Source organism: Desarmillaria tabescens, assembly GCF_030435595.1.
Source record: "Desarmillaria tabescens strain CCBAS 213 chromosome Unknown EV420scaffold_7, whole genome shotgun sequence".
Classification (NCBI taxonomy): Eukaryota; Fungi; Basidiomycota; class Agaricomycetes; order Agaricales; family Physalacriaceae; genus Desarmillaria; species Desarmillaria tabescens.
The window spans coordinates 196,729-223,903 of record NW_026848306.1 but is presented as its reverse complement, the minus strand read 5'-3'; the positions used below and the strand labels follow the sequence as shown (position 1 = coordinate 223,903).

The following is a 27,175-nucleotide window of genomic DNA, read 5'->3' as shown; positions in this document are numbered from 1 at the left end:
ATAATAGGTAGGATATAATTCGCGCGAGAAGGTCAAAGCGTCGAAGCATGGATGATAGAGCGTGGTAGAATTAATAGAGGAGGGTACGTTGTACATCATGATGGTGATACAATAATGCATTTACAAGTCCTAACACCGAGATTTTGGTAAGGCGGGACGCTTAATTTCAACATGGCGCTTACCAGTCAATAGATATGCCAAGGTGAATGATTTACTGCCGATAGTCCCAATAATAGCGCGCAGGTTTTTGAGCATGATGATCATAATAGAATTTTTCGATGTCCTTTTTGAGGCCGTTGGTAGTGGCTGAAAATATTTTGGTGTCAAATAATATTCTTGTGTGGCGCACACAAACAACACACCTTTGTTAAATCCGAGTCAACCTTGAGTTTAGACGACGTCTCAGGATCCATCTGTCCTTCTCCTTGTCCCTGCTCTGCGTCAAGCTGCATCTGCCGTTGCCGCCACGCCTTTCGACGGAAATGTAATACTGTTGTACCAATCAAAGCAATAACGACAATAACTGTTATTAAGGGTCATGAAAAAGGCGTCCAGCACCAGCAGAACGATACCAACTCACCACAGACCGAAACCACAGCAACCTCCCATGACTTTCCCAGATGCGTACTGTGCGACTCGGAAGCTGCCCTATGGGAACGTGAAAATGGTCGGTTACCGGGTACTTCGGAAGAACGGAAGGCTGATGCTCACTCAGGCTCTGATTCCGAAGACATGAGTGGATTGAGGAAATGGAAGGATGGATGGAAGACTGGTAATGTTGGTGTGGCGAGAGAGGATGGTATCAAAGAGACACCTACAACACTGAGCCTTATATCATACTACTCTATCTCCAAGTCTCTGGGCAAAGGTGCCGTTACCCGTCGTGCCAAGACACAAGAAGTCAGAGCAGAGCGCCAAGCCCATTTAAGCTCGGCGGCAGACAGTGCCGTGCTTCTAAAATGCCTCACCTTCTCGTCAAGTGCACAACGTTTGAATAACGGGGTAGATAAGAGCGCAAATTATAGTCGGCCCAGCACTGAGGTCCAATTAACGAGGACAGGAAGAGAGAAAACGACCGTTGTTTCAATTAAATAACTTCGATCCCTGTCACATCTGTCACAATCACTCACTTTCTTGGCCTTGTTCATCATCGGATCCAAAAAATTTTCTATGTTCTCGGTCGTTCCTAATGCGCGGAACTGTGCTTAGCCACGAGGGCATGGAAGACAATCCTTCCCTTGACGCCACATACTATATCGGCCGTCGAACGGCGTAGCCCAGACGTGATGGTGATATGAAGATCTTCTTGGATCTTCCAAAGACCTTTCTTTGATGTCTTCGAAGAATTGTGTGGGGAAGGGATTTCATTCTCCGTTACACTTATGTGGCAACGAAGAGGCTGGCCATCCACGGGGGCGGTTCAAGGCTAGTCCTGAGGTTCATTCCCCGCGGGTATCTCGGCGGTCGCGGTCAAGCGTTTCCCAGTAGCTTACCAGCCGTACATATAAAATGGAACGCAGAACTCTCCTGAATCAGTTGTCATTACGATCATCAAGCTAAAGTCTGGCAACGCATCCGGTCTTACTTGGTTACAAAATGTGCCAATTTCGCCAAGCCTTGGCGAGCTGGGTGAAAGGATCCAAGACAAAAAGGATTCTAACTAGGGAGCTTGTCATCCACTGGGGTGGCCTTGTTCGCCTTGCTTTCAGGTCTTGTGAGTCTCGACCCACCCAAGAGTGAAAAAGTGGACAGAAGCATGACAAGTGAGTTTATCATGGCATGTGCGGGGTACCGTTAGCGTTATTGCCGACTGCATATCCGCTAACTGAGCCGGACCAGTAGAATGGATACTTCATATTTCTGAATTGCGGCTAAACAGCAACCGCTGACCTAACGTACATTCTCAAAAGATGTTCAGTAAACGGGTGTAGGCAATCGTTCGCACATCATTGAAATAATCTGTTCACGAGTCTAGATGGTGCCACTTTCGTTACATAGGGATCACTGAGTCTTGTTAATGTAAGATGGATATCAGGATATCAAAAGAAATATATGATCGTCTGTCTGTCTGTCCTTCATTCTAAGCTCATAGCAAACGCCGCGAGAGCTCGGCGCACTTCCAAACCACCCGGACCGCCCGTCGTATACACGACGTGACTAGTCTCGAAACCGTTAAACTGGCTCGCCGCACAAATGGTGTAGGCACCCATATTATCGAAGGCGAGCCAATCGCCCACTTGGAGGGCATCAGGGAGCATAGTCGACGTGCAGATACGATCAATTGAATCGCACGTCGGACCCCATACGCTGCTCATCGACTGCGGCTCGTTAGGCGGAACATGGAATGAACCGCCCATAGACAGTACATATGGGTCTACCGTCTGGTGGTCAAACATGATGCAGTTGAAGGCACCGTATACGCCATCGTTGATGTAATCTGTGGCACGGACGTCTGTAAGTAGGCGATCCGCTATTCGGATGCAAGACTAAAATACTCACACATAACAGAGGGTTCCTGGGACGAATCGCCACCTTGCGCGGCAGTAGCAGCGACACCGTCCGCAGGGAACGGTGCGCGCCGAGCAATTATGTTCGTCGCAAGACTGAACGCCCTGGATACGTAGAACCGTCCGGGTTCCGCAATGATTTTAAGGTCCCTACGATCAGGGAAGTACTGGTCAATCGCCTCAGTCAGATACAGGGCTGCTTGCTCGAAAAGGGCATCCTCAAAACCTCCACCCACGTCGAGGAGGTTGAAAGTATACCCAGCTTCCTTGCCCATGTCAAAGACCGCGCGAGAGCGCATGATAGCGTCAGTGTAAGCGGAAGGGTCATAGCAACCACTCCCAACATGGAAGCTCACCCCCACGACATTGAGGTTAAGCTCTTTAGCCTTCGCCAAGAGCCCAGGCACATTCGCGAGGGGCGCGCCGAATTTGACACCAAAGGCACAAATACTCTTCGAATCATCTGCGAGGATACGGATGATGAGCTTGGCGCGAGGGTGGGCGCGCGCCACTTTGTGAAGCTCGTCGGCGTTGTCGAACGTCATCATATCGACGCCGACTTTTCCTGCGTTTCGTACGAACGAGACGGCCTTGCAAGGATTCGCGAAGACGATACGGGACGGATCAATCCCTCCGATGGCGAGGACTTGGCTGATTTCCCCGTTGGAGGCGCAATCAAATCCTGTGCCTAAAGCGGCCAGGAGACGCAGAACATACGGATCTGGGTTGCATTTGATCGCTTGAGAAAAAAGCTGTTCAGTACGTAATGATTGTAAACAAAATAGGGGACAAACCGTAGAAGGGCTGAATTTCAGGAAGACAGGACCGCCATCTTTGGTGTTGTCTGTATACCTGGCTTAGGTCACCAACGAAGAAGGCTTTTTCAGCATCAGGCACGTTTTGGGCAGCCAGCTGAGAGGCGTTGATGACCCCATTACGAAGGTGAAGTTCAGGGTGGCCGTGATGGAGTGGTGGAAGGTCTGGAAACAGATGATCATCCAGACTTCCGTTTTCAGTGGTCAGATGAAGGGGGCTAGAAGATACAATGTCGTTGACGAGAGCGGTGGTCGTAACCCATCTCGTAGTGTTGGAATGGGAACTGGTACGTGAAAGGTCGTAATCTACGGGGTTTATCGGGCGAAGAATTTCTACTTGGGACATGGTTCGTGGTGGCGATAAAAGTACGGGTGCAGTGGTGTGGTTGTGTCGGCTTTTACAGATGTGGTCTAGTGACTGTGAGCAGTCGTGTGAGTGTTCCAGAGGAACGTTGAGAATGGGAGGATCGTTGTTGTTAATTCGCACTCGAATTACCGGACCTGTCCCGCCACGGTCGTGAGCCGGGCGGACTCGAGGACGGTAATATTAAGTTCTGGTCAATCAAAGGCGGGTTCCTCGCTCCCTGTGCAGCGAGGAAATAGCTTGAAGGGCGCGGAAAGTTTTTCCGAAAGAAAAGATGAAGGGGGGAGACGTGTTACGAGGTAAGAGCTATGCAGACGGTGGTGGGCGAGTCCTGTCAGGGAGGTTCACCTGAAGAGCAACCAAATGAGCATCGAGTCACTATAAAACTGAAAACGACGGACCTCTTACAGAAACCCACCTAGCAAAAAAGACGCAAGTGTTAGTCAACGCAGCAGGGGAAATGAAACGTTGCCGTACTCTAGGGTCAGCAAACGAAGATCGCTGTTTCTTTGCTGGTCAAAAATGGTGGTACACGGTGTGCCCTGTGGTCGTGCGACAAGCTGACGACGACAGAAGCAGTACAGAGTAGTAGTAAAAGGAAGAGGCTGAGGCTGCGTTGGGGTCCGTAAGGGGAATCTTCGAGAAAATATCGATGACTTGGGTACTCGGCATTTCCCGTGCGGGACCGCACGGATGCACGAAATTGCACTGCCAGACTTGGAGCATAGGTTAATGCTATTCGCAGATGATTAAATGTCAGGGATATAGATAACTTCGAACTTGAATACCCTGAATATTTGAGTACACAAAAGTCAATGAGATAGTGCTGACGAGCGATTGCGCGAGCCAAGGAATATAGAAAGGGAGTGTCCAGGGTCTAGATCAGACTCGGGCCGTCCATTGCCGACTTTCGGCAGTGCAACTATGTAAGGAGCTAAGTTTTGCACCCAAATTAACCGTTTGAAGGCGTAGAGAAACAGCCCACAGAGCGAAAATAAAATACTAATGTATTTTAAACTTTGCATACCTGCACCTTCAAATACTGGCACAAAAGGAAGACACTTGAACGTTGAACTTCAGAGGAGGTAACTTTAAGTTGCAAGTACTACGCATTCTATAAATATTTTGCTTTGCGACGCGTCGCGATGCGGACCCCATCAAGTTATGTAAACAGACCACATGATCACTAAGACGACTAAATTTGAAATACTCCCGGGTTCAATCTGTTCCAAATATAACCTTTCAAATCCCCGCGATCATTCATTCATTTGCTACATCCATGGCGTCTACATTCGTTCGACATGGCAAGAAAGTGTGGGGGCTTCTTTCTATACAGTTTTCAAACTCATATCCAAGTTAATCAGATAGTCGCCATCGGAAGAAACTACTCCGAACACATCAAAGAGCTGGCCAATACCGCTCCGAAAGAACCCTTTTTCTTCATCAAGCCTACCACAAGCTACCTCCCGTCTGGCGGAAAATTGGAGCTGCCTAGAGGCATAATTGCTCATCATGAGGGTGCGTCCACACGTCTTCCACTGTCCCCAATTACTGAGCTGTTTCCGAAATCAGTTGAGCTCGGTATTGTCATCGGGAATGGTGGCCGTGATATTTCCCAAGCAAACGCCGAGTCGCACATAGCTGGCTATGGTGAGTACGGCGCGATCTCATGAAAGCATCCTGTCAAATACCGGCCACAGCCTTGGCCGTGGACATGACCGCCAGAAACCTCCAGGATCAAGTCAAGAAGCGCGGTCTCCCGTGGTCTGCAGCAAAGGGCTTTGATACATTCACTCCCATAGGGTACGCGTCATTAACGCTGTAATTAAATCAAGGCTGTTCAGCGTTACGTTATAGATCTTTCGTTCCCAAAGACAAAGTTCTTGATCCCCATGACCTCCGACTATCCCTCAAGGTTAGCGCAGCGCTCAAATATACCTCTCTTCCCCAAGTTGACATACCCTATAGATCAATGGAGGCATCAAACAAAATGGGACGACTGCCGATATGATCTTCCGTATTCCTCGTCTCATCGAACATATCTCGTCTATCATGACTCTTGAGGTAAGTCGCTCAATCTCTCTATTATCAATAGGACTCAACATAACACCAATAATAGGAAGGTGACTTGGTTCTAACCGGTACACCTTCTGGCGTTGGTCCGGTATCGCCCGGCGACAAAGTGGAATGTCTTTTGGCGGACCCATCAGGGAAAGCCCTCTCTACGTTAGACTTCCTCGCCATCGCTCGAGACGGTGGTTATGAATTCAAACCCGAGTAAGGTAGGGGCCTGGCAAGCCAACTTTATTGTACGCTCGCCGAACACGTATATCCAGCCTGGGACTATCTGGCAGGACTTGCTCTAGACCAATCAATGAAATTACCACGTACTATTCGTTGTATGCGTTCATTCAACTACCAGGGGAAGCCAAGCCAAAACATGCACATCGCGGTCCATTTCCACGTCGGGACAGCTCATCCCCTCGTACCTTGGCTACCGTCCGACGAACTGCTCTACGAAATGTCATCTCTCGAAATCTGACATCACAGAAGATAATCACAAAAATCCCGAGTATTTACCGCCTATGGCTCGCTAAGCAATCATCGATCAGTCATGTACTGATAGCTCTGAATTCGGGCTACTGAAATCAAGGTATTTCTGAGTTTACGCACATCCCACAGGTTACTCTGTGTCTGGAAATCTTCATTCGAATTCCTATGTGCCCTGTTCATGTCCCCAAGTTGCCCCGTGTCCGCCGACCACTATTGGTACAAAATCACAGGTAGCCAGCTAATCCTTACATGTTCGATTTTTCTAGTCTCGCATGGCTTGCTCTAAACCAATCAATGAAATTACCGCGTACTATTAATTACACATCTCCATTCAGCTACCAGGAACAAAAATGAAACCAACAGCTGGGCGGAACATGCTGCTTGTGCACCGCGATCCGTCTGTACATTGCAATCACCCACAGTAGTCCTAGGAATACCAATTGTGCATGGCCCTTACCTTAAGCTCCGACGGAACTTCACTCTTCTATATCAGGTAAATCGGCACTACAGGTGTATACAGCGAACATGATAAATACCTACTGGTCCATAATCTATGTATGTCGATCTAAGGACTCCTCTCCTCACCTTCCCGTAAACTCCTACCCTGAGGCTTGGGAGAACCATCAGACGACGACGTAGCACCCTCACTAGAATCACTAGCAAACGACCAACTCCCCGCCGTAGGCGTAAGCTCCCCATCCTGCGACGGACTAGCACTCTGGAAATCCCCAAAGTCACCAAAGTTATCAAACGTGCTGTCCTCCATCTCATCAGACAATGAGGAGAAGAAGGCGTCGTTGCTGGAGACAGCTGCCGAGTCGGAGAATGGCCCGAATGCATCCTGATAAATCCATGATATGAGGTGGTATTGACAGGTGGGAGACAGAAACAAACGTACGTCATCTGCTGAGCTGAAAGGATCCTCAGATGCTGCGGAACTGGATCTGTGTCCAGGGTCAAATTCATCCTGTAGATTCCATCAAATCACGGAGACAGTCCCAGCCATAAAAAGACCGGCTTACATCAAATCCATTTACACTCAGTGGTCTCCGCTCGCTTTGTTGGTGCCTAGCTGCGGCAGGTGGATTGCCAAGCGTGAACGTAGATCGTGATAACCACCCTCCATCTTCGTCCTCATCGTCAGAGCCAAAGTTATCAGCGTTCATCTCATGGGCTAGATATCTGGCAAACTCCTTACGACCGAGTCAAACTTCTTGTACACGCCCAACAAAGAAACGAGATGAACTGACCCCCGGTGCTGTGTCGTCTTCATCGTCTTCGTCATCATCCATCGGAGCGCCAAAGTCTGCACTGCTCTCAGCGTGTTGGCCTCGCTCCAACAGCCCGTTTGAACTCTCCTCGAGTCTCCTGTCCATGGTTTATTCCGTTTGTCCTCGTTTGACAGTCGATGATGATCCGACGAAACCAGTCGGATCCTCCTCGTCGACTTTCCAACGTCCTGCCTGACGGCCCATACTCTGGTCCGACTATAGGCTTGCCTCCTCCAAGAAGAATATTATCTCGCCTCTTGGTCTCAAGGTATCTCCCAGTGACATATTCAGTCCCAATCATGGATCAGGTGCATATTGTATGATAAGCAGCCGTACTTCTGGCGGGAAGACCTCAAGCGCGATGAGTACGTCTTCAGATATTAGCTGAAGATGGCCCATATATCCTAAACGTACGCCTTTAGGCTTCGCGCTAGAGGTATGTCATGAATGGTCGGAGATTGATTGGCAGCGCAAAAGAACACACCTCTCGATATCATTGTGTTTCTGTCCCTCCACGATACGATACATCAGACGCGCATCCCTGAAGAGTGAAATCGCGAGTTCTCTGTTATATCCACTTTCTAGATTGCCCGTGAGTATCTGATGTATAATGTCATAAACGGCACTGTGTAGGAAATTGTTCCATGGATACTCGAAGAACAAGTCCTGAAAACGTCTTAGAAAGGATCAAGAACCAGAGATTAATCAGAAGGACATACTAATAGGACAGGGACGACGCGTAAGCTCAAGAAGACGCGCTTTCATCTTCTCACCGACGAATATGGGCTTGTTCAGGGGCGGTTCTTGTATTGTAAACCGCTTGGAATTTCTCCTCGAACTCTGCGATCGCTGTCCAATTGTAGATGACGCATCAGAATCTGAACTGGTGTCTCTCGAGTCCACCCTAGATAGTGCAACCTCTTGAGTATTGGACCCAGTCACTGATGAATCTGTGTTCGACGGGAGCATAGGCGGTGGCTCCGAAGGACTGAGACCAGGTGGTGTGATGGCAGGAGGTTCATCGTGCATTATTATTTCCTCCATGGCGTCATCATCACTCATGTCTTCATCCGAATCTAGAGACGACGGAGAATGTGATGAACGCGTCACCGGAAGGTCCAGAGAAGGCTCCATGTCATCGACTATGTCATCCATAGAGTCGTTGTTCGGCCCGTCAGGTACGTCAACCAATTTAGCGAGCTCTTCCAGTCCAGCGAGCCCTCCTGTCAGACGACCCTGGGAGTCGTAGATTTTGTTCTGCTCTGGAGGACGGTTGAGCAGCGACATATTTGAACAATGCAGCAGCTCGGCAATCATTTCACATATCCTGAACCGTTCAAAAGTGAGTGGAAGTACCATTCCCACGGTCGTTCCAACAAGCCCTGTCTACACGGATGCATGAGCTCGATATATGCCAGGTACAGCCAAACTTACTGAGCTCCGTGGCGACTTCAAGTATTCAAGGAATTTATGTAGATTGTCGTTCATGATCTCCAAGACAGGCCCTAGATGCACGACTCCCATGCGGTCCACCATTTCTCCCATGGCGCGTTCGAGTGCTTCTCTGGTGACATGTTCAGGCTGTGAGCTGTATTGATGCTGTATCTGCATCAACCGGTTGCGCAAGGTGTGGAATAGATAAGGCTCGAAGTAGTCCGAGTTGTTTTTCCGTATGAGCTCGATGACGACGCCAATAGACTGGATAACGGATGAAGTAGCCGATTCGAAAGTAGGAAGCGGGGGATGTGTTTTATCGTCTTGGTCGTCTTCAGAGGCCACATTACGACCTGGTCCGAAATCCTGTAGAGCGTATGCCACAAGTTTTGACACGCTATCATGGCGCGCTAGTTCACGGGCGAAGAGATTGGATGACGTTCCGTTCTGTAGTCCCTCGCTAACGCTGGAACCTGGTGATGGCGTGGCTAAGGAGATGATGCCCTTGATTAAATCTGCCACCACTACATGTAGTTCAGGGGGATGCTGTGGGGCCAACCGTTCGATTAACTGTGCCATGAGATTTTGTGAAGAGAGCCACTGTTGTTCGTCAGTATATGTGCCACTGACAGAACCCAAGTACGCACCTCCAAAACGCCAGCGCCTCCCTGATACTCATCCAGCTGAATGATGCGAACCAACAGATCGACAAACGACGGATTTTCGATATGATGTAGTATCCTCTCAACAACATTGGGTTGCGATTGGATAAACGCAAGCATCTGAGCGCGTTGACAAGTGCATTCGGGTAAAGATTAGAGAGGATTCACCTCTGCAGGTTTCTTGCTCAAGAAGATGGCATTTATCTTGGCAAAGTGGGAGGCCATCACCATCTGCGTTTTCATGTCTTCGGGGGATCTGTCGAGAAGAGAATCCCAGAAGGGCGCCAGCAGTTGCCTCTGCTCGTTGATACACGTCTCGACGATTGACCATATTTCGCTGCACAAGACCTCGGTCGCCACATACGGGTACCTGTAAATCGAATTTGCCAAGGAACGGTCAGCTAGGATAAGGCTAGAATGCGAAAAGGGACCGGACGCACTTGAACTGCCCCCTCTCCTCGCACTCTATCTGACCCGTTACATAGCCCAGCAGCCGTTGAAGGACATCCACCCGTTGGAAGTAATCAATCAACCTCGTATTTTGTGATTTGCATTCCTGAAGGAGCTCGTCTTCGTCTAGAATGGCCTCGAGAGAAACATCTTCCTTGTCGAGAAGGCTGTCGATACCTGAGGCAGCGCTGAAGCCGAATCTGTTGGCAACGCCGCCAAGTTGAGCACGAATAACGGGCACGAGAACGATAAAAGGCACCTCCAGAACATAAAGCTGAAGGACAGAGATGAGAGGCGTGAAAGAGTAAGGTCGTCGACGCGTCTTGGAAAGGTGTGACACTAACAGGTTATTTAAATGGAGTCATGCTACACCTCATGCCTACATGCATCACACATTGCACGATACAACGCAATAAATTATGTATGCTACTATAATACAATATATAGATTATATTGTCCATCCACAATGAGATATCAGAACTAAATATTTATTTTAAGCTTCCGCAGTGAGAAACGGTGAAACACACATACCCGAATCTGGTACGAACCGCTAGCCTTCGTGAGATATCGCACCCATTTGATACTGTTATAATTGCTCTTCTCGAATACCTTCAAAAACCTGACAATAAGACCCGACGACGTAAACATGAGGACTTGGAAATCAACGTCAATAGGCGGCCGAGCCCACACTTGACGAGTTGTGGTACTCGTCAATTCAGCAACAGCAGAAAAGGCACATTCCTGTCCTCCCTGAAGCCTCGGAATTCTGCCGGGATTGTCAGGGCTGAACAAACCGAATACAGGGACTGAGACATACTTCCAGATAACCACGTTTTCTGCGGGTGCATATTTTGCCTTTCCGTTCGCCACTGAACACTCCACGTTCACTGTGTTCAGTGGCGTGGGTATTCGCAAGACAATGTTAGTTGCAGACAGCTTGTTATTGAAGTTCGTTTTCACTGTAACGTCGTACGATACGCGAGTGGTACCTATTTCTGTGACCGCCGGAATGATTCGCAGAGGTAACTTGACGTTCGACGTTGCCCGGTATCTGCGAACCAATTTAGAACGTTATGTCATGGAGAACCCGCGCACATACCTCATCAACTCAAATTCACCATCCGGAGGGACGAAACTGATACTCCGGTCAGCGTCAAAATCGTTTAACCGCACACACTGATGAAAGCGACAATCGTCAAGTTCAACAGCATCCCCAGCACCTCGTTCACTCTTGTCTATGACGAGCTTGTCGTTCAAACCGAATTTGCACTCTGGCGTACCAGAAAGATACGCGCGCATCTGTATGTGACCGTCGACATCCGCACGGAGGATGGTACCTATGTGACACGACATGAGTGATATCCTGTAAAAGCCCGGAGAGCACACACCTTTGGCACTCATACTCAGATTGACAGTCTCCACAACATCCACAAAGGCCTCGTTCTTCTTGTACTTGACGTCCCCGCGACGCCAACTCGTCGCTCCCGTCGCTTGCGCCGTAATCTTCGACGATTCTTCCTGCACATAACATAAACGTCCACGATACGAATAGCCTCAGCAGACAGAAAGCGTACGACAGCAACAGCCGAAGAAGACACGATGCTCTCCGTCGTAATGTATGTCTTCAAAGTGTCGATTTCGCTATTCTGCGGGTACCCAAAGTCATTGATTTCTAGCCAGCACATTCAGCAGTGCTGAAGCAAAAAGAATGGGCTTGACGCTCACCATCGATAAGTTCATATATGAGAACAAAGTTGTTCTTAATCGCCTCCTCGTCAATCTTCCCAAAGTATGACTTGGCGATATTGATAAACCGATAGCAGAACTCAAACACGAGAGCAGCATTGGCATTATTCCTATACAAAGCAAAGCGTAAGATAACCGATCCTCGGCGCATAAAATAGCCAACGCACTTCGTCACCGCTACCACATACAAATTGTTGACTCTAACATGGAAGAAGCTCGTCGAGCCCAGCGTAATAATTGGTGACCTGACATCGCTATTCGACACGACTTGTATCCTGAAAACATCCGCGATAGAACGCCTAGGAAAGTTGATCATCAGCCGCGTTCCTCAATACATGTTTCCTCGACTCACTTGAAGTCCGTACGATAGAGCCTTGAAATGAGGACCTCCCCCTTCTGGTTAAACACGAAGAATGCCTATTAGATACCACAGAAAATCAACGACAGCGCTTTGAACGTCGTTGCAAACGCTTACCGAGATCATGGTGGTCAAAACGGAGACTCAAAATAGGGAATAAGAAAAATAATAATAATTATTATTATTATTATTGAAACCGGCCCGCTCATTTCCGTGAAAGAAAGGGAAAAAATCCATTAGAACCTAGCAAACTACGAAACGACCTCATCTACTCTCGCCAAGTTGAGCACACCACGTCCAAATCCTTCGGCAACAGCCTTGAACCCATTCTCCTTGACTTCCGACAAGAACAGCTCATGCTGATCAGCCAAACGCTCATTATTCCTCCTAATTTCCCGTATTACACTGTACTCCCTAGTACAGTTCGGACATTCCGTATCATTGTCCATCAGACACCTGTATAAGCAATGAGTCAAAAGAAAAGAGAAAACCCAGCAACTAAACGAACCGTTGATGATAACTATGATTACACATAAAGTGCACGCTCGGAAGGTCAAGCTGCCCACCACATGTCGAACATCGGGTAACATGGAATACCCGGGGATGTTCTGGATCAGAAAGGTCTTGTATCTGCTTCAGCTTAGCTGCCGTCTCCATCCTGTAGGAGCTCGTCCATTCCTGATCCTACAAAAACGAAAAGCATCAGACCAAAGAAAAGATAGAGACAAACACCCTCGCTCACCGTTTGTATCTCGCTCCTGGCCTCCGTAATACGAGTCATCAGCCACTCCTTCACGAGCCCAACACTCGCCACAGAATTCCGACTCAACACCTGTATAACTCCCAGCGGAGGCATAATACCCTCCTGGTTGATATGCTCCAGCACATCCTTGACATCCTCCTGATGCCGACTCAACAGCTCAGGCGTCGACGTCAGGAACCTCAGCACCAACGGATACAACTGCGGATTCCCCGATCCATACTGCTTCAGATGCTTGACCACCTCCGTCGACGCACCAGATACCGTTCCCTCCTTCTCTCTATCCATCCAGAACCTAAGAACGTCCTCATACATGCCCATCCGCTCCCACAATAGCACAAGGCCCTCCGTATAGCCCCGACTTGAGCACAGAATAAGCGCGTGGGTTGGGTCATAGGGTATAGTATCGCTGTTGAGCACCCGCATCGCCTTCTCCCTGAAATCCTTTGCCTCAGCCGATGTATCGTCCTTGTCCGACGGATTGGGCAGCGTTAAATATAGCTCAAGAAGCGTATTCCACACCGCCACCTGATCAAGCTGATCAGCCTTTTCATCCACAGGAGGGTCAGAAGGCGGGAGCGTCCTCGGTAGATTATCTACGCTTTGACCCCATCGACGTAACGCTACTGTCTCCAGGAAGATGACGAACTGGTCCATATGGTCAACAAAGTGCGCGAAATACATTCGCGGCGAGAGCTGTTTGACAGGCGTAGGTCGAGCAGGTTTGGTGGTCGTAGGAGTGGAGGGAGGAGGCGTTGATGGACGGGACGCCTCGTGCACTGACTCCTTTTGTGAAACTGTATCTCCAGGTTTGACGGTTTTGATAGAAGGGGATGGGGGAGGAACATCGACGACAGAGGTGCGGTTCAATGCCAGATATGAAAGGTAGGATGGTGCTGCAGTGGTCGTCTTGGAAACAATGGTCTCTTCCAGTTCAGGAGAAGATATTCCCGCAGAGTTGGTGCAAAGATCGATAAGTAACTGCGTCGTTTCAACCGGGAGATTGGCCAACATCGCTCTGCCGTACCGTGCAAGATTGCTCTCGGCCTAATGAACGAGAGTCAGTCAACCACAAATCTACGCAGCGTAGTACGAACCGCATCCGCCCCCAACTTTCTGAGATACAACAGAGCGTCTTTGTAATTCTCCGCATCTTCGATCTGTATTCTCAGATAGTCCTCGTGGCGCTCGTACTTCTTGGCGAGGTACGAGGCATGGTCAAAGTAACCCGCCTGCCGGCAAACGCGAATAGCAGTTTCCAAGTCGAATGGGAGTTCGTCAGAGTCTGTCGAGTTCCGACGAGACTCTGTCTTGATAAAGTTGTCCAGTCGAGAAACATCTTTGAGCTTTGTGTACGTGTTGAGAAGAAGGGTCGTATGATCCGAGTTGGCAAGCCCGAGAGAATGCAGCTCTTGGAGGTAGTTCACCAAATTATGTATCCGTTGGGCATCGAGAAACTGAAATTGCAGCGTTTGAGATCAGTTTATTCAGAAGAGAAAGAAAAGAGGCTACCTTTCGAATGACATAACTGGGTTGCAAATGTCCAATTGTCTGGATAAATTGCTGCATGGCCGCGTCGTACTCACCCTTGTTATATAAGTGGTTACCGTATTGCTGATGAATACCAGCGACGCTCGATTCGTCCAATCCCTGAGTCTTTGCCAAATTGAGCGCCAGTGGATATAGAGAGCGGGTGTAGAGCATGTCTAGCTTTTCCGATGTGGGTTTCTCTCTCAGAGCAAATAGCTATGTGGATGTTCAGTACATATCCAAGAGAACGGAAACTACATACATTACCATCGTTGGAGAGAACATAAAGATGTCCCCAAGCAGATATGACTTCCCGAACACCCTCTTTGAAAGTACCACTATACGCTACCAACTTATTCTCGGGATCAAACAATGTGACTTTCGTAATATCACTGTCTCCAGCATTCGTGGTCCGTGCTACGAAATTGCGAACAGTTGCTGACGCAGCAGAGGCTGTCGGAAGGAATGGGGGAGAGACAATGACGACGTAGTTGTGATGTGTATGTATTGAAGACTTGTGCCCTGTCAACAAATTAGTGGGGAATCAATTAGCACCCTGAACTTTCTGACCTTCATATGCCCAACACGCTCCACGCCCATCCGTACCACAAACGTATATGGCCTCATCTCGTGCGACTATGATATCCTTCCCTCGGTGGTCCATCGTAGCCAAACCAAGACCTGTACCAACTTCATCAACCACAACGGCTGCAGCACCACTCCCGCGACCCGAAGCCTGATATGAAAGGACGCGATTTGTCGTGACCGCGAAAAGGTACAAGTTCGGACTATCTTCAGAAGGCTCTCGGAAATCCAGGCCTGTTATCGGTTCTGTCGGAGATTCGTGTACCGTCCGTGGTTTGGGAAGTGCTGTAAGACCGGCGGAATTTGCGAGTGACTGGTCGAGGTGCCGGTATAGAAGAACGGACCCATCTCCGAAACCGATAGCAAGGTACGAGAGTGATGCAGACAAAGCAATGGTAGACACCTAAAAATATAAGTTACCTGAGGACTAGGAATAATTGGATAGACGTGTCTTACAGGATGGGGTCGATTGCTGAGTTGTACTTTGACAGAACGAAGAAGTAATGGTGAGCCCGAGCGTTTATCTGTGTTTTCCAAATCCCAAATCTTCAGAATCGGTGACCTGACGGCGTCTTCCTCCTACACCATATTGCTCAATTCCATGACAAGCTGCGTTAGAGAGGCTACGCACTCCGAGGGTTATCAAGATACGCTTCCGCTCCACCATGTGTGTCACTCGTCCGCCGACATGGGCCACCCAGCTATTGACGGATTCAAAGTCACGATTGAGGACGTGTATGCTTCCATGGATATCCGCGACGAGAACGCCGGTTGACGACGATGAAACGGTGGAGATTTCGAGAGTAGCCTAGTACGCCGTTCCATCGATATATTCTGATGTACCGCAGACGGACACACCTTGAATATATCCGGTGTGCTTTCAAAGTCATGGACATCCCTCACTCGTTCTATTTCGAAGAATGAAAATTGTCGCCACTGAGGATAGTTTAGTTCCACCGTGAGGTTCGGATAATGGCGCTACACTCACACTAGGCGCAGAAATATTTGAGGTTGCCATTGGCGTCAGAGATTAGAAGATATACGACATGTAGTTCGAGAAGGAAAGGCGGCGACGTCCGTTGACAATTATGGAAATAATCTAAATAATTAATAAATAAATTACATACCTACGTAATGCAACCTGTGATGTCATTCCACTGAACAGCAAATTCTTGGCCTTAAAAGTAAAAAGCAAGTCTTCAAAGTGGAGTAGCAAAGTTTTAATACTGTTTTCTGTATTGCTTGGTAGTGGTCTGTACTTGTATATCTCTGTTCCCAGATTGCCCCTTGGTGCCTGTAGAAAGAATCATCAAGAATTCTTTTGTTGTCATGCGTTCACGGTTCTGTGCGGCGTTATTCTACCTCTCGGCGGAGCTGGTGCGAGAATAAATTCTATATAGATTTGACGTGTTACAATGTGTTCTGTACGCTGAAAAGTCGGACTGAGCCAGAGTGAGGCTATACTTGGCCGAGGTCAACGTGGCAAAACTTCCTGTTGAGCTGCGGACCCCGGCGCTTCACACTTTAACTTTGAATTCGACAACACGGTCACTCACGACGCCGGCAAGGCTCTTTTTTCTTTCTCAGCTACTCAACACGGTTTCACGCAGGCCTTAGTGCCGAGCCCCGCTTATTCCACGACCGGCAGCTGATGTCTGTTGCGGTAAATTTTGGCGCGTCAGATCCCGATTCTTCTTCTTCAGACTTTGAGGAAGTGCAGTATCCACCGAACAACTGGGCCCAGGCAGACGAGCAACTGCCTCTATATCATATGGAAGAGAAAGCACGGAGGAGGACGAGAGGAGTAGGACCCAGCTTTGAGGACGACGGGTATGAGGTCGCACAGAAGATGGATTACGCATACAACGACGAGGGCAAGGATGTCTACAACAAAATGCGCTCACCGAGGAGCGGTATGGGCGGTGGACGACCACGAACAGCACCGCCGCCACCCCCAACGTCCATCGTATGTATTCCTCTCATCGCAGCGCAGCTAATCTGATCCTTGCGCAGCGAGAATTCCTACACCAAAACCTGGAACACATCCCGCCTGTCATCTACACCCTACTCTCCTGCTATACCCGCTTTCACAAGATAGGCCTCGCCGACGTCGTCGTATGGGACGAAGCCCACTTTGGCAAATTTGGGTCGCATTATCTGAAGCGCGAGTTTTACTTTGATGTGCATCCGCCACTGGGGAAGATGCTGGTTGGGCTTGCTGGTCTGCTGGCAGGCTATGATGGGAGCTTCGAGTTCAAAAGCGGGGTGCAGTACCCCGATACTGTGCCGTATGTCGCTATGCGGGTCATGATGGCGACTTTTGGTGTGGCCATGGTCCCGCTGGGATGGTATACTGCTGTCGAACTTGGCATGAGCCAATGGGCTTGTCATTTGGTAGCATTGATGGTTCTTTTGGGTGAGTAGTCCTTATCTAATGTCTTACCGTTCTCATCGTTTATCTAGACGTTGGCTGGCTATGTATCTCTCGCTTCATTCTGCTTGATTCTATGCTACTCTTCTTCACATTCTTAACGGTCTTCTGCTTGACAAAGTTTCACAACCAACAATATCAGTGCGTTCCCCATCATTTTTTGTTCGATTCGTATCTGAAACCGATACAGACCTTTCTCTATAGACTGGTGGTTGTGGTTGACGATGACGGGGCTATCTATCGGTTGGGTCACTAGTGTCAAATTAGTTGGTTTGTTTGTCACGGCTCTGGTCGGTCTATACACCATTGAGGATCTCTGGGACAAGTTTGGTGACCTGAAAATGCCTGTGGTGAGTGATAGCTTGACGTTTCTCCTTTACAATATGCTGATCCTCGTCTAGCGTGATCAACTGAAGCATTGGGGCGCGCGCATAGCCTGTCTGATCGTCATTCCCCTTCTCACGTTCATGGCGTCTTTCAAAATCCACTTTATGATTCTCAACCACTCAGGTCCCGGCGACTCCCAGATGAGTTCTCTTTTCCAGGCAAATCTGGTCGGAAACGACTTCAAGAACAGCCCACTCGAGATCGCAGTCGGTTCGAAGGTTACACTGAAAAATGTCGGCTATGGCGGTGGTCTTCTACATTCACATGTACAGACATACCCAACGGGATCTACGCAGCAGCAGGTCACCTGCTATCATTACAAGGACGACAATAATAACTGGCTAATCCTACCGACATGGGAAGAACCCGAATACAATCCGAACGACCCGCTGCGCTTCCTGCAGGACGGCGATGTCATCCGACTCTCACACGTGCCCACCACTCGCAATTTACACTCTCACAATATTCCCGCCCCGGTGACGAAGCTGGCCCACGAAGTATCGTGTTATGGTAACTCAACTATTGGCGACGCTTCGGACTATTGGATCGTCGAAGTCGTAGGTGACATCAAACAGGGCAAAAAGATAGACAGGATCCATTCGTTGACGACGCAAATGCGGTTCCGTCACAAGAACTTGGGATGTTACTTGCGTGCAGCGAATAGCGTCCTCCCACAGTGGGGCTTCAAGCAGATTGAAGTCACCTGTACCAACGATAATGACCCAAAGGACGCGCATACACACTGGAACGTCGAAAGTCATTGGAACGACCGACGTAAGGACCCCCCTTTCTCCTGCATACATTAACACTAACACTTCTTCTCCAAGTTCCCCCGGGCGACATGAAATTCTACAAATCTCCTTTCCTGCGGGACTTTTGGCACCTTAACGTTGCAATGATGACCTCCAACAACGCCCTAGTCCCAGATCCAGATAAAGAAGATATCCTCGCGTCCAAGCCATTCGACTGGCCCTTCCTCCATCTCGGACTGAGGATGTGTGGCTGGGGAGACCAACAGGTCAAGTATTATCTCATGGGGACGCCCTTAATCTGGTGGGGAGGCACGATCAGTTTGATCCTGGCGCTGTTGACGTTTTTGGTGTACCTGCTTCGGATGCAGAGGAAGTATATTGATATGGAGCCGAGGGAGTGGGATCATTTCTTGTATGTAGGGAAGATTGCATTTTTGGGATGGGCACTTCATTATGGTGGGTGGCCTGCGATGTGCGGTTTGGGTGTTTATTGACGGTGTGATGCGACAGTGCCGTTCATGATCATGGGCCGTGTCACATACGTCCATCACTACGTAGGGTTTCTTTCCTTCCTTCTAGTAAGGATCGCCCCCGTCTAATGTCATCTCCATAGCTTCCAACGCTCTACTTCTCCGTGCTGATGTTTGCACATCTCCTTGATCACTTTGTCTTCTCTTCGCGTCATTTGACGACAAAAGCAAAATGGATCGCTTTTGGGATCTGCTCTTCGTCGATATTCCTGACATTCTGGTGGTTTAGGGGAGTCGCTTTTGGTATAAGTGGACCTATAGCCGAACATTGGGGGTTGCAGTGGCGTAAAGTGGGTTTCTCTCCTGTCTTACTCTGCTCTGTTGATGCTAATGTGGATTATCTTGTTCAGAGTTGGAATATTTACAATAATTAAAGCGCCATGGACTTCTCAATACAATATCTCCTCTCGTTGGTATAAATAATGCATGGATATTTATTTTCTATTCTGAGAATCGTCGACTTTGAGGGGGTCCTGCAAGCAGCGCCACAATTTTTGGGGGTGAAAAGGTCAAGTGCATCATGATAAGAAAGTCGATAACGGAGTCTCGTTCGCAGAGGCAAGTACCCTCCCAACAAATTGCTATCCCCCTTCGGAATTTCGAGCGCTAAAAATACACCTGGTCCGTGCGCCAGCGCTTCCTATAAAAGCCCAGCGCAAACATCAAAGCACCTCATACTTACCTTGATGGCACAGGCCCCTTCACCTACCCGGGTTTGTGGGCCGTAGAGGTCCTTCATAGCACGGCGACCCTGTCCCCAGAGGATCTCTGCGGCTTGTGTAGGCTCAGGCTTATGCACCGTCTAAATATTTTCCTGTCCCACTTTGGCCACTCTGGCTGGGTGGGCCTCCTTTTTCTTTGCTGTTGACTGGCGAATACCACCGTTTGGTAGTTTTCGAGTTGCAGCAAACAATATTGGAGAGTTGGTGGTTGAGAAGCTTTTACTTTGTACCCACGCAACATTGTCAGAAAAACTTCTCATGGTTTGAGACTCAACATCCTATTTGCTTCTTCAGTTTACGGAGTCTTCTATTGGGCCGTCCATCATTAGTTTATTGATGGTACTTTACCTCAGTTTACCTCCTGGGTTCCTGTAATTGGAATTGGCCAGGCGCAGGAACGTGCAATTATTCACGGCCCGAGTAGCTCATCTGCGACGAGTCAACAGCAGCGTCTTTGATCCCTGTCGTTACGAGACCGGCAAGGTTCGGTGGATTAGTAGTGGTGCTTGTTCGTTACACCTGTTCCAGTATCTCTTGCCGATGCAATGTGATTCCATGTAAAACAATTTAAACAAGATTACAGTTTATATGCCATCCAGTTCTTTACTGCTCCCCGCTTTACATAGAGCTTCCTGAATTCTGATATCGAATCGAGCTTGATATTCTTGCATAGGATGGGTAGTATAAGTATCAACCGAATCGAAGCGGCACAGCTTTGGAGGAGTGAAGTAGCCTAGCATCTAAGTTCAAGCTTCAAGCGAAGACCAGCGTATTAAAGTACTCCCTTGCCGGTCTTATACATAATTAAACAGAAACATTTCTGTCAAAAACGTTACCGTTGACGTTGATTTGTCGTAGATGTCTCCTTCGGGCCATGAACAGTTGCGATAACAGCATTGCTGCGTCACCTGGCAAGTCCAAGAGGCCGCAATTCCAATACTTATTGGCTCAACCTAATTATTTCTGTTCAAACTGAATGACGACCTCGTTTATTTCGGGATCAGTGGGAGGCCAAGGACGACGTCGATAGACTAATAGACTAATAATGGATGTTATATATGTGCATATGACTTTCATTTGGCCTGCCGCCTGTACTTCCAGCCCATACACGAGGCCCAACTTCTAGCAGTAACGGGGTAATAATCTCCCAAGTTTTCGAGGGTCTCCGTCTGTCTCCGACCCATCCAAAACGGATTTGAAACGGATTTGCGAGTAGTGGCGATATGAGCTGCCTAATTTGGGGTGCTCACGCCAATCGGCCGGGGAAGGATCTCATTTTGATCTTATCTGCTTGTCAGAAGCCTTGGAAGCAAATATTACGATCGGTGTTGTTGCTTGTTTCTTCCTTCGCATCTGCCACCATCGCCTTCAAATTTCTTTCTCGTTTCTATTACTTATATGCTTATCATGTCTTCTAATAACCAACAAGTCGCTCTCACGAATACCTTTCGCTCTTACAATTCCAAAGTTCCGATGTTTCTGCAAAAATTGTATATGTGAGTCGAATATTAGTCTTCGGTGTTGTTACGGAAACTAATGCCGCTTGCCGTTCCCAGGATTGTTGACAAGGAAGAGACGAACGATGTCATCTCGTGGTCTCAGGACGGGGAGTCGTTCTTCGGTGCGTATCATCGTGAATATAATCGCTCCAGCTGGCTGAATATGTGGCTGTAGTTCACGACCATGAGAGACTTGCTAGAGAGCACCTCCCACAGTGGTTCAAACACAACAAATTTGCTTCCTTCGTTCGCCAACTGAACATGTACGGATTTCACAAGGTGCCTCACCTGCAGCAGGGCGTACTGAAAAGCGAAACGGAAGCAGACCAGTCGCAGTTCATACATCCATATTTCCAGCGCGGGAAAGAGGAACAGCTGATATTCATTGAGCGAAAGAAGCAGACGAAAGATCAGGCGGCCATTGAATTCGAGCAGGCTGACCCTTCTGTACCTCCTTCGTTTCCTACTGGTCAAGCTCTCGATATTCCTGCTATTGTCAACGGTATCGCCGCTATCCGACGGCACCAGACGACGATATCTCAGGACTTGAGCGAACTGAAGCGCTCAGATCAACTGCTGTGGGAGGAGGCTTTGCAAGCTCGGAATCGGTATAAGCAGCAACAGGACACCATCAATCGCATCGTCAAGTTCCTGGCTAACCTTTTGACTCAGCTGGCGAACACCAGCGGCAAAGAGAAGGACTCGAACCGTCCACGAGACTCTCCACATGGCATCGTACCGCTCCAACCTTCACGTCTCATGATTGAGGACAAGCGTAGAGACTCGGCGGGGAGTAAGGTTGGAATAGTCGAGGTGGAAGATGAAGACGACAAGGATATGGCGAAGTCTCCAGCTTGTAAAATTTTCCTCCATAGTGTTAGTGTATATTCTCTGATTTTCTTATCTGGCAGCAGCGAAATACCCGACCGTGGAGACACCAAGTTCTACCGTGCAACCATCGACGACCACCTCTGAGGCTGTTTCGCCATTAATATCCGAAATCTCGTCCTTTGCCACTCCTGCAATAGACCTCGAATACCCCCCTCCACCTCCCAACCTGAACACCGTCAACAGTATCGGACCGCCGGATCCCCAGCTCTCCTCCCAAACCGAAATTGATCGACGAATACCAACCCCCTCCCTCAACGGCATAAATCTGGAAAATCTGTCCACATCTGATTGGGAGCTGATTTCCTCGATGCTTGGCCCGCTCGTCGCAGACCCATCTCAGAATGACTACTCGCACCTCCCCATATTCGATATAGACCCATCATCCCCCTCACGACTCCCCCTCACCGGCAGCAGCTACGCTCCCCCACAATCACCGCCAAAACCTCCCAGCGACGGCCTCATACCATTCGACTCTCAGAGCCCTGGTGCCTTACAAAAGCAGTTTCGGCAAATCGGGGACATTGATCAAGCAGTCGAGGCGCTCAACGGCGATATCGATTCTCTTAGCAGCGTCTTGGGAATTTCATCCGGCAACCAGCAGATGGACACGAGTGGGATGCCAGATATCGATTACAGCTCCTTCCTCAATTACGCTACCCCTCCGCCGGCTGACACTGCTAATCCGCTTTTGGATGAGAGACAGTCCGATGGTACGGCGTCACCCGTGAACAGTCTTCGCCATGGATCACCTTTCATTCTCTCACAGCCACCCCCTCCGCGTCACCCTTCAGCGACGCCCGTGGATTCTGGTGGTGGCGGTGGTGGCGGTGAACAGGGGAATGTCCCTGCACCTGCACCTACAATAGCTAAAGGGAGAAAACGAAAATCCGATGTGGCAGAGCTGGACCCGCCACCCTCAGCACCGCCGAAACCTTCTACAACATCAGCACCGAGACGGGGTAGGAGAAATCGATGAACTTTCTGTATCGCATAGTTGATTGAGAGACATATAGCATACTTATACACTCACACATCATCTGTACATACTTAAATCACCCTTTGTACTAATCAGCGACAGCATCATCAAGTTGTAACAATATAAATATAGTAGGCAATATAGTTTTGGAGATGAACATGAAAAGATCGAAGAAGCTTGATAAGCGAAAGAGAATGGTGGTATAGTATGAAAGATCAGTTGCGTAGATAAACGATATGAAAGGCAGTGAAATTAAGAAGAGAACTTAAATAACAGAAAGTGATTGCATACATGTCAAGTCATGATGGCGGGGGAGAAAGCGGTTTGGGGGGCAACGGCGGTGGAGGAACGTTAGCGAAGAAGGGTTTCAGAGGTTCGGCAGCACTCCCATTCCCATTGGGCAGCGGAAGAGCATCATCATCATCATCCAGGGCCAGCGCCCCGTCCTCGTGGACCATCTTGGACACACGTGCATCCTCCTCTTGCGTTTCCTGGATGTACTCAGCCGGAGGCCGGGGCATCAGCGGGGGAGGGGCAGGAGCAGGCGCCGACGAAGAGGAACTCGACGCGATACTCCCATTACTCCCGTTGACCTGATCCTCCGTCGCGTACTTGGCTTTCAACATCGCCTTTTCCTCGGCGGCTGTCATGACCCTCGAACTCGAAGATGGAGGCGTTGGTGTCGGTCTTGAGGAGGAGCGCCGTGTCATTGAGGACATCGAGCGAGGTGGCGTGACGGGAGGTCGTCCGCTCCCGCTCCCGCTGGCCATGGCTTCTGCGTCCTGAGCTTCAAATTTCCGGCGCAGGATCTCTTTCTCTGAGAGACCTGACGCATACAGAGCTGCCGCAGCCGAGGGAGCACCCGAAGCGAAGGGAGGCGGGGATCCATACGCTGGTGCTTCATCTATCGAGGGTGGAGGCGGACTGTGCGATTGAGACGCTTCCATCGCACGACGCATGCGAGCTTTCTCTTGCAAAGCTGACTCGAACCCTGAAGAGGAGGAGCCTGCGGCTGCCTCAAACGGAGGTGGTTCGTCATGTGTAGGAGGTGAATGTTTCGAAGAGGAAGGATAGAGCGAGTCATAGGCAACCGGTCCTGGCCCGACACCGTTAAGCAGGCCAACGTTTTGCGTACGATCTACAGCCTGTTTAGCTTCATTGTATCGCTTCAGTGCCGCTTTCTCGTCAGCTGCGGAAGGGTACTGAATAACTTTGCTGCCGGAAGCGGACTTCTTTTCGCGCGGGCTCGTAGTCGAGCCGGCACCGTTCGGTAGCGATTTCGATATTGATGGGTTTCGGGTTGGACGAGTAGCATCACTAGCTGGAACGATGATTTCAATACCCTGAGTTCTCTGTACAGCAGCCTGGGCAGCGAGGAACTTCTCCTCTTCTGCAGTAGGCCACTGACCATGTTTCACCGCTGATCGCGGTTGAGGGTGGGCAATAGGCGGTGGACTGAGACGCGAAGTAGTAGGTGTCTATTTATGATTGTTAGATACACAAAGAAGGAAACCGGGCATATTATACTCACCGGCGAAGGCGTTCTAGCAACGCTCCCTTGGACCTGTTCAACTCTAGCTTTGGCACGATGATACATCTGTTTCTCGTCCTCGGCGGTAGGCCAGGCACGCCCGCTACCAGAACGTGTCCGGCCATTAGTACGGGGAGCCTCCGGTATCTCCGAGGGTAAAGCATTGGTGATAGTTAATCTTGCACTCACACTCGTGCCTGAAGACGAGGGCCGTCGTGCTCCCGTTTCCCTTTCCTTTTGCTCACCCTCAATGCTATTGGACTTTGAGGGCGTGGATTTGTGTCCGTAGCCAACACCATAGCCAAACTCATCCGTCTTCACATTCGCATGTCCATTCGTTCGAGGCTGGGCTGGTGAAGCAAAAGTACTTGCTACAGGTGATTTGACGGCCACTGTGTCCGGCTGAGAAGGTCGGCCACTATAGCTCTGCGATTGAATGGGTTGATGGCGCGCCGCAGGTGATGGTTCTACAGAAGTGACAACAGAGTGCGGAGCCAAGAGGGACAGACCGGGTGCGGGTCCGATACGTCTATGAATTAATTAGGTGCATTGAATAGACATTGATGGGTTTCTCATACCGTATGGCTTCCTGCGAAACATTTCTTCGCTCCGTATATCAGCTATTGAAACGAAAAGATGCAATGGACAAACCTCGGCCAGTTAGACATGATGACGGGAAGATCCATCACCAGAGGATGTCCTGTGCCCATGATAGCTTTGACGCACAAAACATAATTGATATCAATATGCCTGGCAGAATTAAGTGTCGTCGTCGTATGACTCGGAGATACGGTAGATGATAGTTCTGCCTTGTGCTGCATTCCCCCCATAAGAGTCATATTGACAGCAAATTTGTTTTCAAGGATGTTGCCGACTCGCGTTACTGGCGTAGTTTTTCGGCCCCCGGTGAATGCTCCAGCGCGAAATGTTCTCGATTCACGAATAGACAGCTCGAAGCCACGAAGTATCACAGTCTGAAGGTTATCGGACCTGACCGTGGCGAATACAGCAACACGGTCGCCAGGGCCATAGCAGGTTTGATGACGCTCGACGGTCAAAGAGACACCATCGAGCTCAACTCGCCGTACATCAGTCTGGCAGTACACTGGCCACGTAGAGTGCAGATCGTGCTTGTCGATGACGATTTCGTTTTGGGTCGACACAACGTTTGACTTTCTTTTGCGTAAGAAGCCACTATAGGAAGCTGAGAAAGACACGCGGACAGCCATGACACAGCACACGTACCGTTTACCTTTCGTACACACGCTGGCAATGAGTTCGTACTTGATACCCACTTGTGCAACGAGGTCAGTGATGCCCACTTAGAAGCGCAGTATAACCGGTGCTCACCACGCCCCTCTAAGGTGAGTGTCGGCGGAATGGACTCGGGTATGCGAATATCGAATGGGAAGTCCGACTGCAAGTAGATTGTGCCAATAAGCAAGAAACGTAACGATAAGATTGGATGTGTTCGACGCACCGACTTCAATACCTCCCACTCCTCTGGTGCTGTCCAGACGTTGACCGGACTGGGTCCAACATAATCGAAAAACGTATTTTCTCCTGTCATCGGAATCTGCTCGACTTTGCGCAGCTCCACGCGGAGCCACTTTGCTTTGACTCCCTGAGGTCCGACTCTGACCTCGATAGCCTAAATCCCATTGTCAACGCGGTAGTTCCGGTAGCAAAGTTCGCAGGATACCCACGCCTTTTACGGCAGCCTGTGGCCTGTCTGTACCTCCCGAAGGAATGCCGGGGTATCCTAGGAAAACAATGAGACGCGATGCTGGCGAACACTGAGAATGGCGGCTGACCATGGACGAATTCGACGTTTGGAGGCTGTCGAAGGGTTCTACACGTAGGAATGAGCAAGATTCAAGGCGTCGTCGTCGTCGAGCAGACTCACAGCTTCACTTGGGACATGGCCCGACGATGGTGAGAGGGAAAGATGTCACTGCCAAGTTTGATGATTGCGGCTGAGGGTCGTGCCCTGACGAAGCGCCTCTTTCGGCTAGCTTCGGGCCGGAGTCGCGATTCCGCAGCACTTTCATTATTAGTTTGCGCTTATTTACCTGAGCTGTATCAGCAGAGGTGGCCAATAAATCCAGTTTTCCAGTTTTTCATTTTCTCTGCTCGAAATATCGCTCAATTTAATTTAGATTCGTTTTATGTGCCATCTCTGCTACTGTCGAACCTATCCAGTAGCAGATATTGATAGGGAAACACTCTCTGTCAGTCACCCGCCACCCGAAACGATTTGACTCAGATGATATACATCAGTTGTTTCATATCCCTGCTTTGCTGGCAAAATGTGCACTAGTGCTTGATCCCTGTCGTCCTAGACCGACAGTTGAGCCGAAATGACCGCAGGAAATTTGAGTGTGATGAAGTATGTGCACCTTTGTACTCTTTCATTTTTTT

General features: G+C 49.3%; 8 protein-coding genes across 8 annotated transcripts; 3 read left to right on the top strand and 5 right to left on the bottom strand.

Annotated features, from left to right (window-relative positions):
- Nucleotides 1-1,675: 1,675 nt before the first annotated feature.
- EV420DRAFT_1091898 (ornithine decarboxylase) lies at nucleotides 1,676-3,863 on the bottom strand. Its single transcript, XM_060465787.1, has 3 exons — nucleotides 3,302-3,863; nucleotides 2,500-3,246; nucleotides 1,676-2,437 (listed from the first exon to the last, which is right to left on the bottom strand). Exons 1-3 carry the CDS (start codon nucleotides 3,666-3,668, stop codon nucleotides 2,076-2,078), a joined length of 1,476 nt encoding a protein of 491 aa, XP_060334816.1. The 5' UTR covers nucleotides 3,669-3,863; the 3' UTR covers nucleotides 1,676-2,075.
- A 1,057-nt stretch (nucleotides 3,864-4,920) lies between these two features.
- Nucleotides 4,921-6,283, top strand: EV420DRAFT_1091873 (uncharacterized protein). Its single transcript, XM_060465786.1, has 6 exons — nucleotides 4,921-4,998; nucleotides 5,051-5,336; nucleotides 5,387-5,489; nucleotides 5,544-5,601; nucleotides 5,655-5,750; nucleotides 5,806-6,283. The coding sequence occupies exons 1-6, from the start codon at nucleotides 4,966-4,968 to the stop codon at nucleotides 5,965-5,967; spliced, it is 738 nt and encodes a 245-aa protein (XP_060334815.1). The 5' UTR covers nucleotides 4,921-4,965; the 3' UTR covers nucleotides 5,968-6,283.
- Nucleotides 6,284-6,804: 521 nt separating this feature from the next.
- On the bottom strand, nucleotides 6,805-10,326 carry EV420DRAFT_1618545 (SIT4 phosphatase-associated protein-domain-containing protein; the record flags this gene model as incomplete). Its single annotated transcript, XM_060475353.1, has 13 exons — nucleotides 6,805-7,080; nucleotides 7,138-7,206; nucleotides 7,262-7,432; nucleotides 7,490-7,607; nucleotides 7,717-7,772; nucleotides 7,847-7,940; nucleotides 7,995-8,186; nucleotides 8,226-8,896; nucleotides 8,945-9,544; nucleotides 9,643-9,726; nucleotides 9,775-9,976; nucleotides 10,047-10,256; nucleotides 10,316-10,326. 13 exons carry the CDS (start codon nucleotides 10,324-10,326, stop codon nucleotides 6,805-6,807), a joined length of 2,754 nt encoding a protein of 917 aa, XP_060334814.1.
- Nucleotides 10,327-10,452: 126 nt separating this feature from the next.
- EV420DRAFT_1518539 (AP-1 complex subunit mu) lies at nucleotides 10,453-12,311 on the bottom strand. Its single transcript, XM_060472072.1, has 10 exons — nucleotides 12,278-12,311; nucleotides 12,155-12,219; nucleotides 11,970-12,101; nucleotides 11,782-11,912; nucleotides 11,631-11,728; nucleotides 11,445-11,574; nucleotides 11,156-11,393; nucleotides 10,874-11,107; nucleotides 10,588-10,822; nucleotides 10,453-10,536 (listed from the first exon to the last, which is right to left on the bottom strand). Exons 1-10 carry the CDS (start codon nucleotides 12,284-12,286, stop codon nucleotides 10,531-10,533), a joined length of 1,278 nt encoding a protein of 425 aa, XP_060334813.1. The 5' UTR covers nucleotides 12,287-12,311; the 3' UTR covers nucleotides 10,453-10,530.
- On the bottom strand, nucleotides 12,312-16,093 carry EV420DRAFT_1518537 (uncharacterized protein). The gene is made up of 11 exons (XM_060472071.1): nucleotides 16,024-16,093; nucleotides 15,894-15,971; nucleotides 15,667-15,843; nucleotides 15,492-15,614; nucleotides 15,021-15,438; nucleotides 14,713-14,972; nucleotides 14,433-14,666; nucleotides 14,018-14,377; nucleotides 12,903-13,967; nucleotides 12,669-12,844; nucleotides 12,312-12,616 (listed from the first exon to the last, which is right to left on the bottom strand). Exons 1-11 carry the CDS (start codon nucleotides 16,051-16,053, stop codon nucleotides 12,412-12,414), a joined length of 3,126 nt encoding a protein of 1,041 aa, XP_060334812.1. The 5' UTR covers nucleotides 16,054-16,093; the 3' UTR covers nucleotides 12,312-12,411.
- A 593-nt stretch (nucleotides 16,094-16,686) lies between these two features.
- EV420DRAFT_1476230 (glycosyltransferase family 39 protein) lies at nucleotides 16,687-19,509 on the top strand (the record flags this gene model as incomplete). Its single annotated transcript, XM_060469323.1, has 9 exons — nucleotides 16,687-17,001; nucleotides 17,049-17,451; nucleotides 17,499-17,607; nucleotides 17,657-17,816; nucleotides 17,868-18,627; nucleotides 18,681-19,061; nucleotides 19,116-19,183; nucleotides 19,219-19,425; nucleotides 19,486-19,509. The coding sequence occupies 9 exons, from the start codon at nucleotides 16,687-16,689 to the stop codon at nucleotides 19,507-19,509; spliced, it is 2,427 nt and encodes an 808-aa protein (XP_060334811.1).
- Nucleotides 19,510-21,264: 1,755 nt separating this feature from the next.
- EV420DRAFT_1264352 (HSF-type DNA-binding-domain-containing protein) lies at nucleotides 21,265-22,331 on the top strand (the record flags this gene model as incomplete). The annotated part of the gene is made up of 3 exons (XM_060467220.1): nucleotides 21,265-21,353; nucleotides 21,414-21,478; nucleotides 21,532-22,331. The coding sequence occupies 3 exons, from the start codon at nucleotides 21,265-21,267 to the stop codon at nucleotides 22,329-22,331; spliced, it is 954 nt and encodes a 317-aa protein (XP_060334810.1).
- A 1,191-nt stretch (nucleotides 22,332-23,522) lies between these two features.
- EV420DRAFT_1638435 (uncharacterized protein) lies at nucleotides 23,523-26,677 on the bottom strand (the record flags this gene model as incomplete). Its single annotated transcript, XM_060476827.1, has 10 exons — nucleotides 23,523-24,701; nucleotides 24,755-25,283; nucleotides 25,333-25,356; nucleotides 25,406-25,948; nucleotides 26,000-26,048; nucleotides 26,105-26,171; nucleotides 26,235-26,405; nucleotides 26,461-26,516; nucleotides 26,569-26,606; nucleotides 26,661-26,677. The coding sequence occupies 10 exons, from the start codon at nucleotides 26,675-26,677 to the stop codon at nucleotides 23,523-23,525; spliced, it is 2,673 nt and encodes an 890-aa protein (XP_060334809.1).
- Nucleotides 26,678-27,175: the final 498 nt, after the last annotated feature.

What these genes read in the sequence shown, in the direction of transcription:
- EV420DRAFT_1091898 (XM_060465787.1), bottom strand. Translation starts at nt 3,668, where the DNA reads ATGTCCCAAGTAGAAATTCTTCGCCCGATAAACCCCGTAGATTACGAC. An exon ending in TGAAATTCAGCCCTTCTACG is followed by an intron (nt 3,247 to 3,301) that starts GTTTGTCCCCTA and finishes TTTTTTCTCAAG; the next exon opens with CGATCAAATGCAACCCAGAT. An exon ending in CCAGGAACCCTCTGTTATGT is followed by an intron (nt 2,438 to 2,499) that starts GTGAGTATTTTA and finishes TCCGTGCCACAG; the next exon opens with ATTACATCAACGATGGCGTA.
- EV420DRAFT_1091873 (XM_060465786.1), top strand. Translation starts at nt 4,966, where the DNA reads ATGGCGTCTACATTCGTTCGACATGGCAAGAAA. An exon ending in ACCTCCGACTATCCCTCAAG is followed by an intron (nt 5,602 to 5,654) that starts GTTAGCGCAGCG and finishes CATACCCTATAG; the next exon opens with ATCAATGGAGGCATCAAACA. An exon ending in CGTCTATCATGACTCTTGAG is followed by an intron (nt 5,751 to 5,805) that starts GTAAGTCGCTCA and finishes CACCAATAATAG; the next exon opens with GAAGGTGACTTGGTTCTAAC.
- EV420DRAFT_1518539 (XM_060472072.1), bottom strand. An exon ending in CATATATGAACTTATCGATG is followed by an intron (nt 11,729 to 11,781) that starts GTGAGCGTCAAG and finishes TGTGCTGGCTAG; the next exon opens with AAATCAATGACTTTGGGTAC. An exon ending in CTTCTTCGGCTGTTGCTGTC is followed by an intron (nt 11,575 to 11,630) that starts GTACGCTTTCTG and finishes TGTTATGTGCAG; the next exon opens with GAAGAATCGTCGAAGATTAC.
- EV420DRAFT_1518537 (XM_060472071.1), bottom strand. Translation starts at nt 16,053, where the DNA reads ATGGCAACCTCAAATATTTCTGCGCCTAGT. An exon ending in AGCGTGTTGGGCATATGAAG is followed by an intron (nt 14,973 to 15,020) that starts GTCAGAAAGTTC and finishes ATTTGTTGACAG; the next exon opens with GGCACAAGTCTTCAATACAT. An exon ending in GAAAGTTGGGGGCGGATGCG is followed by an intron (nt 13,968 to 14,017) that starts GTTCGTACTACG and finishes CTCGTTCATTAG; the next exon opens with GCCGAGAGCAATCTTGCACG.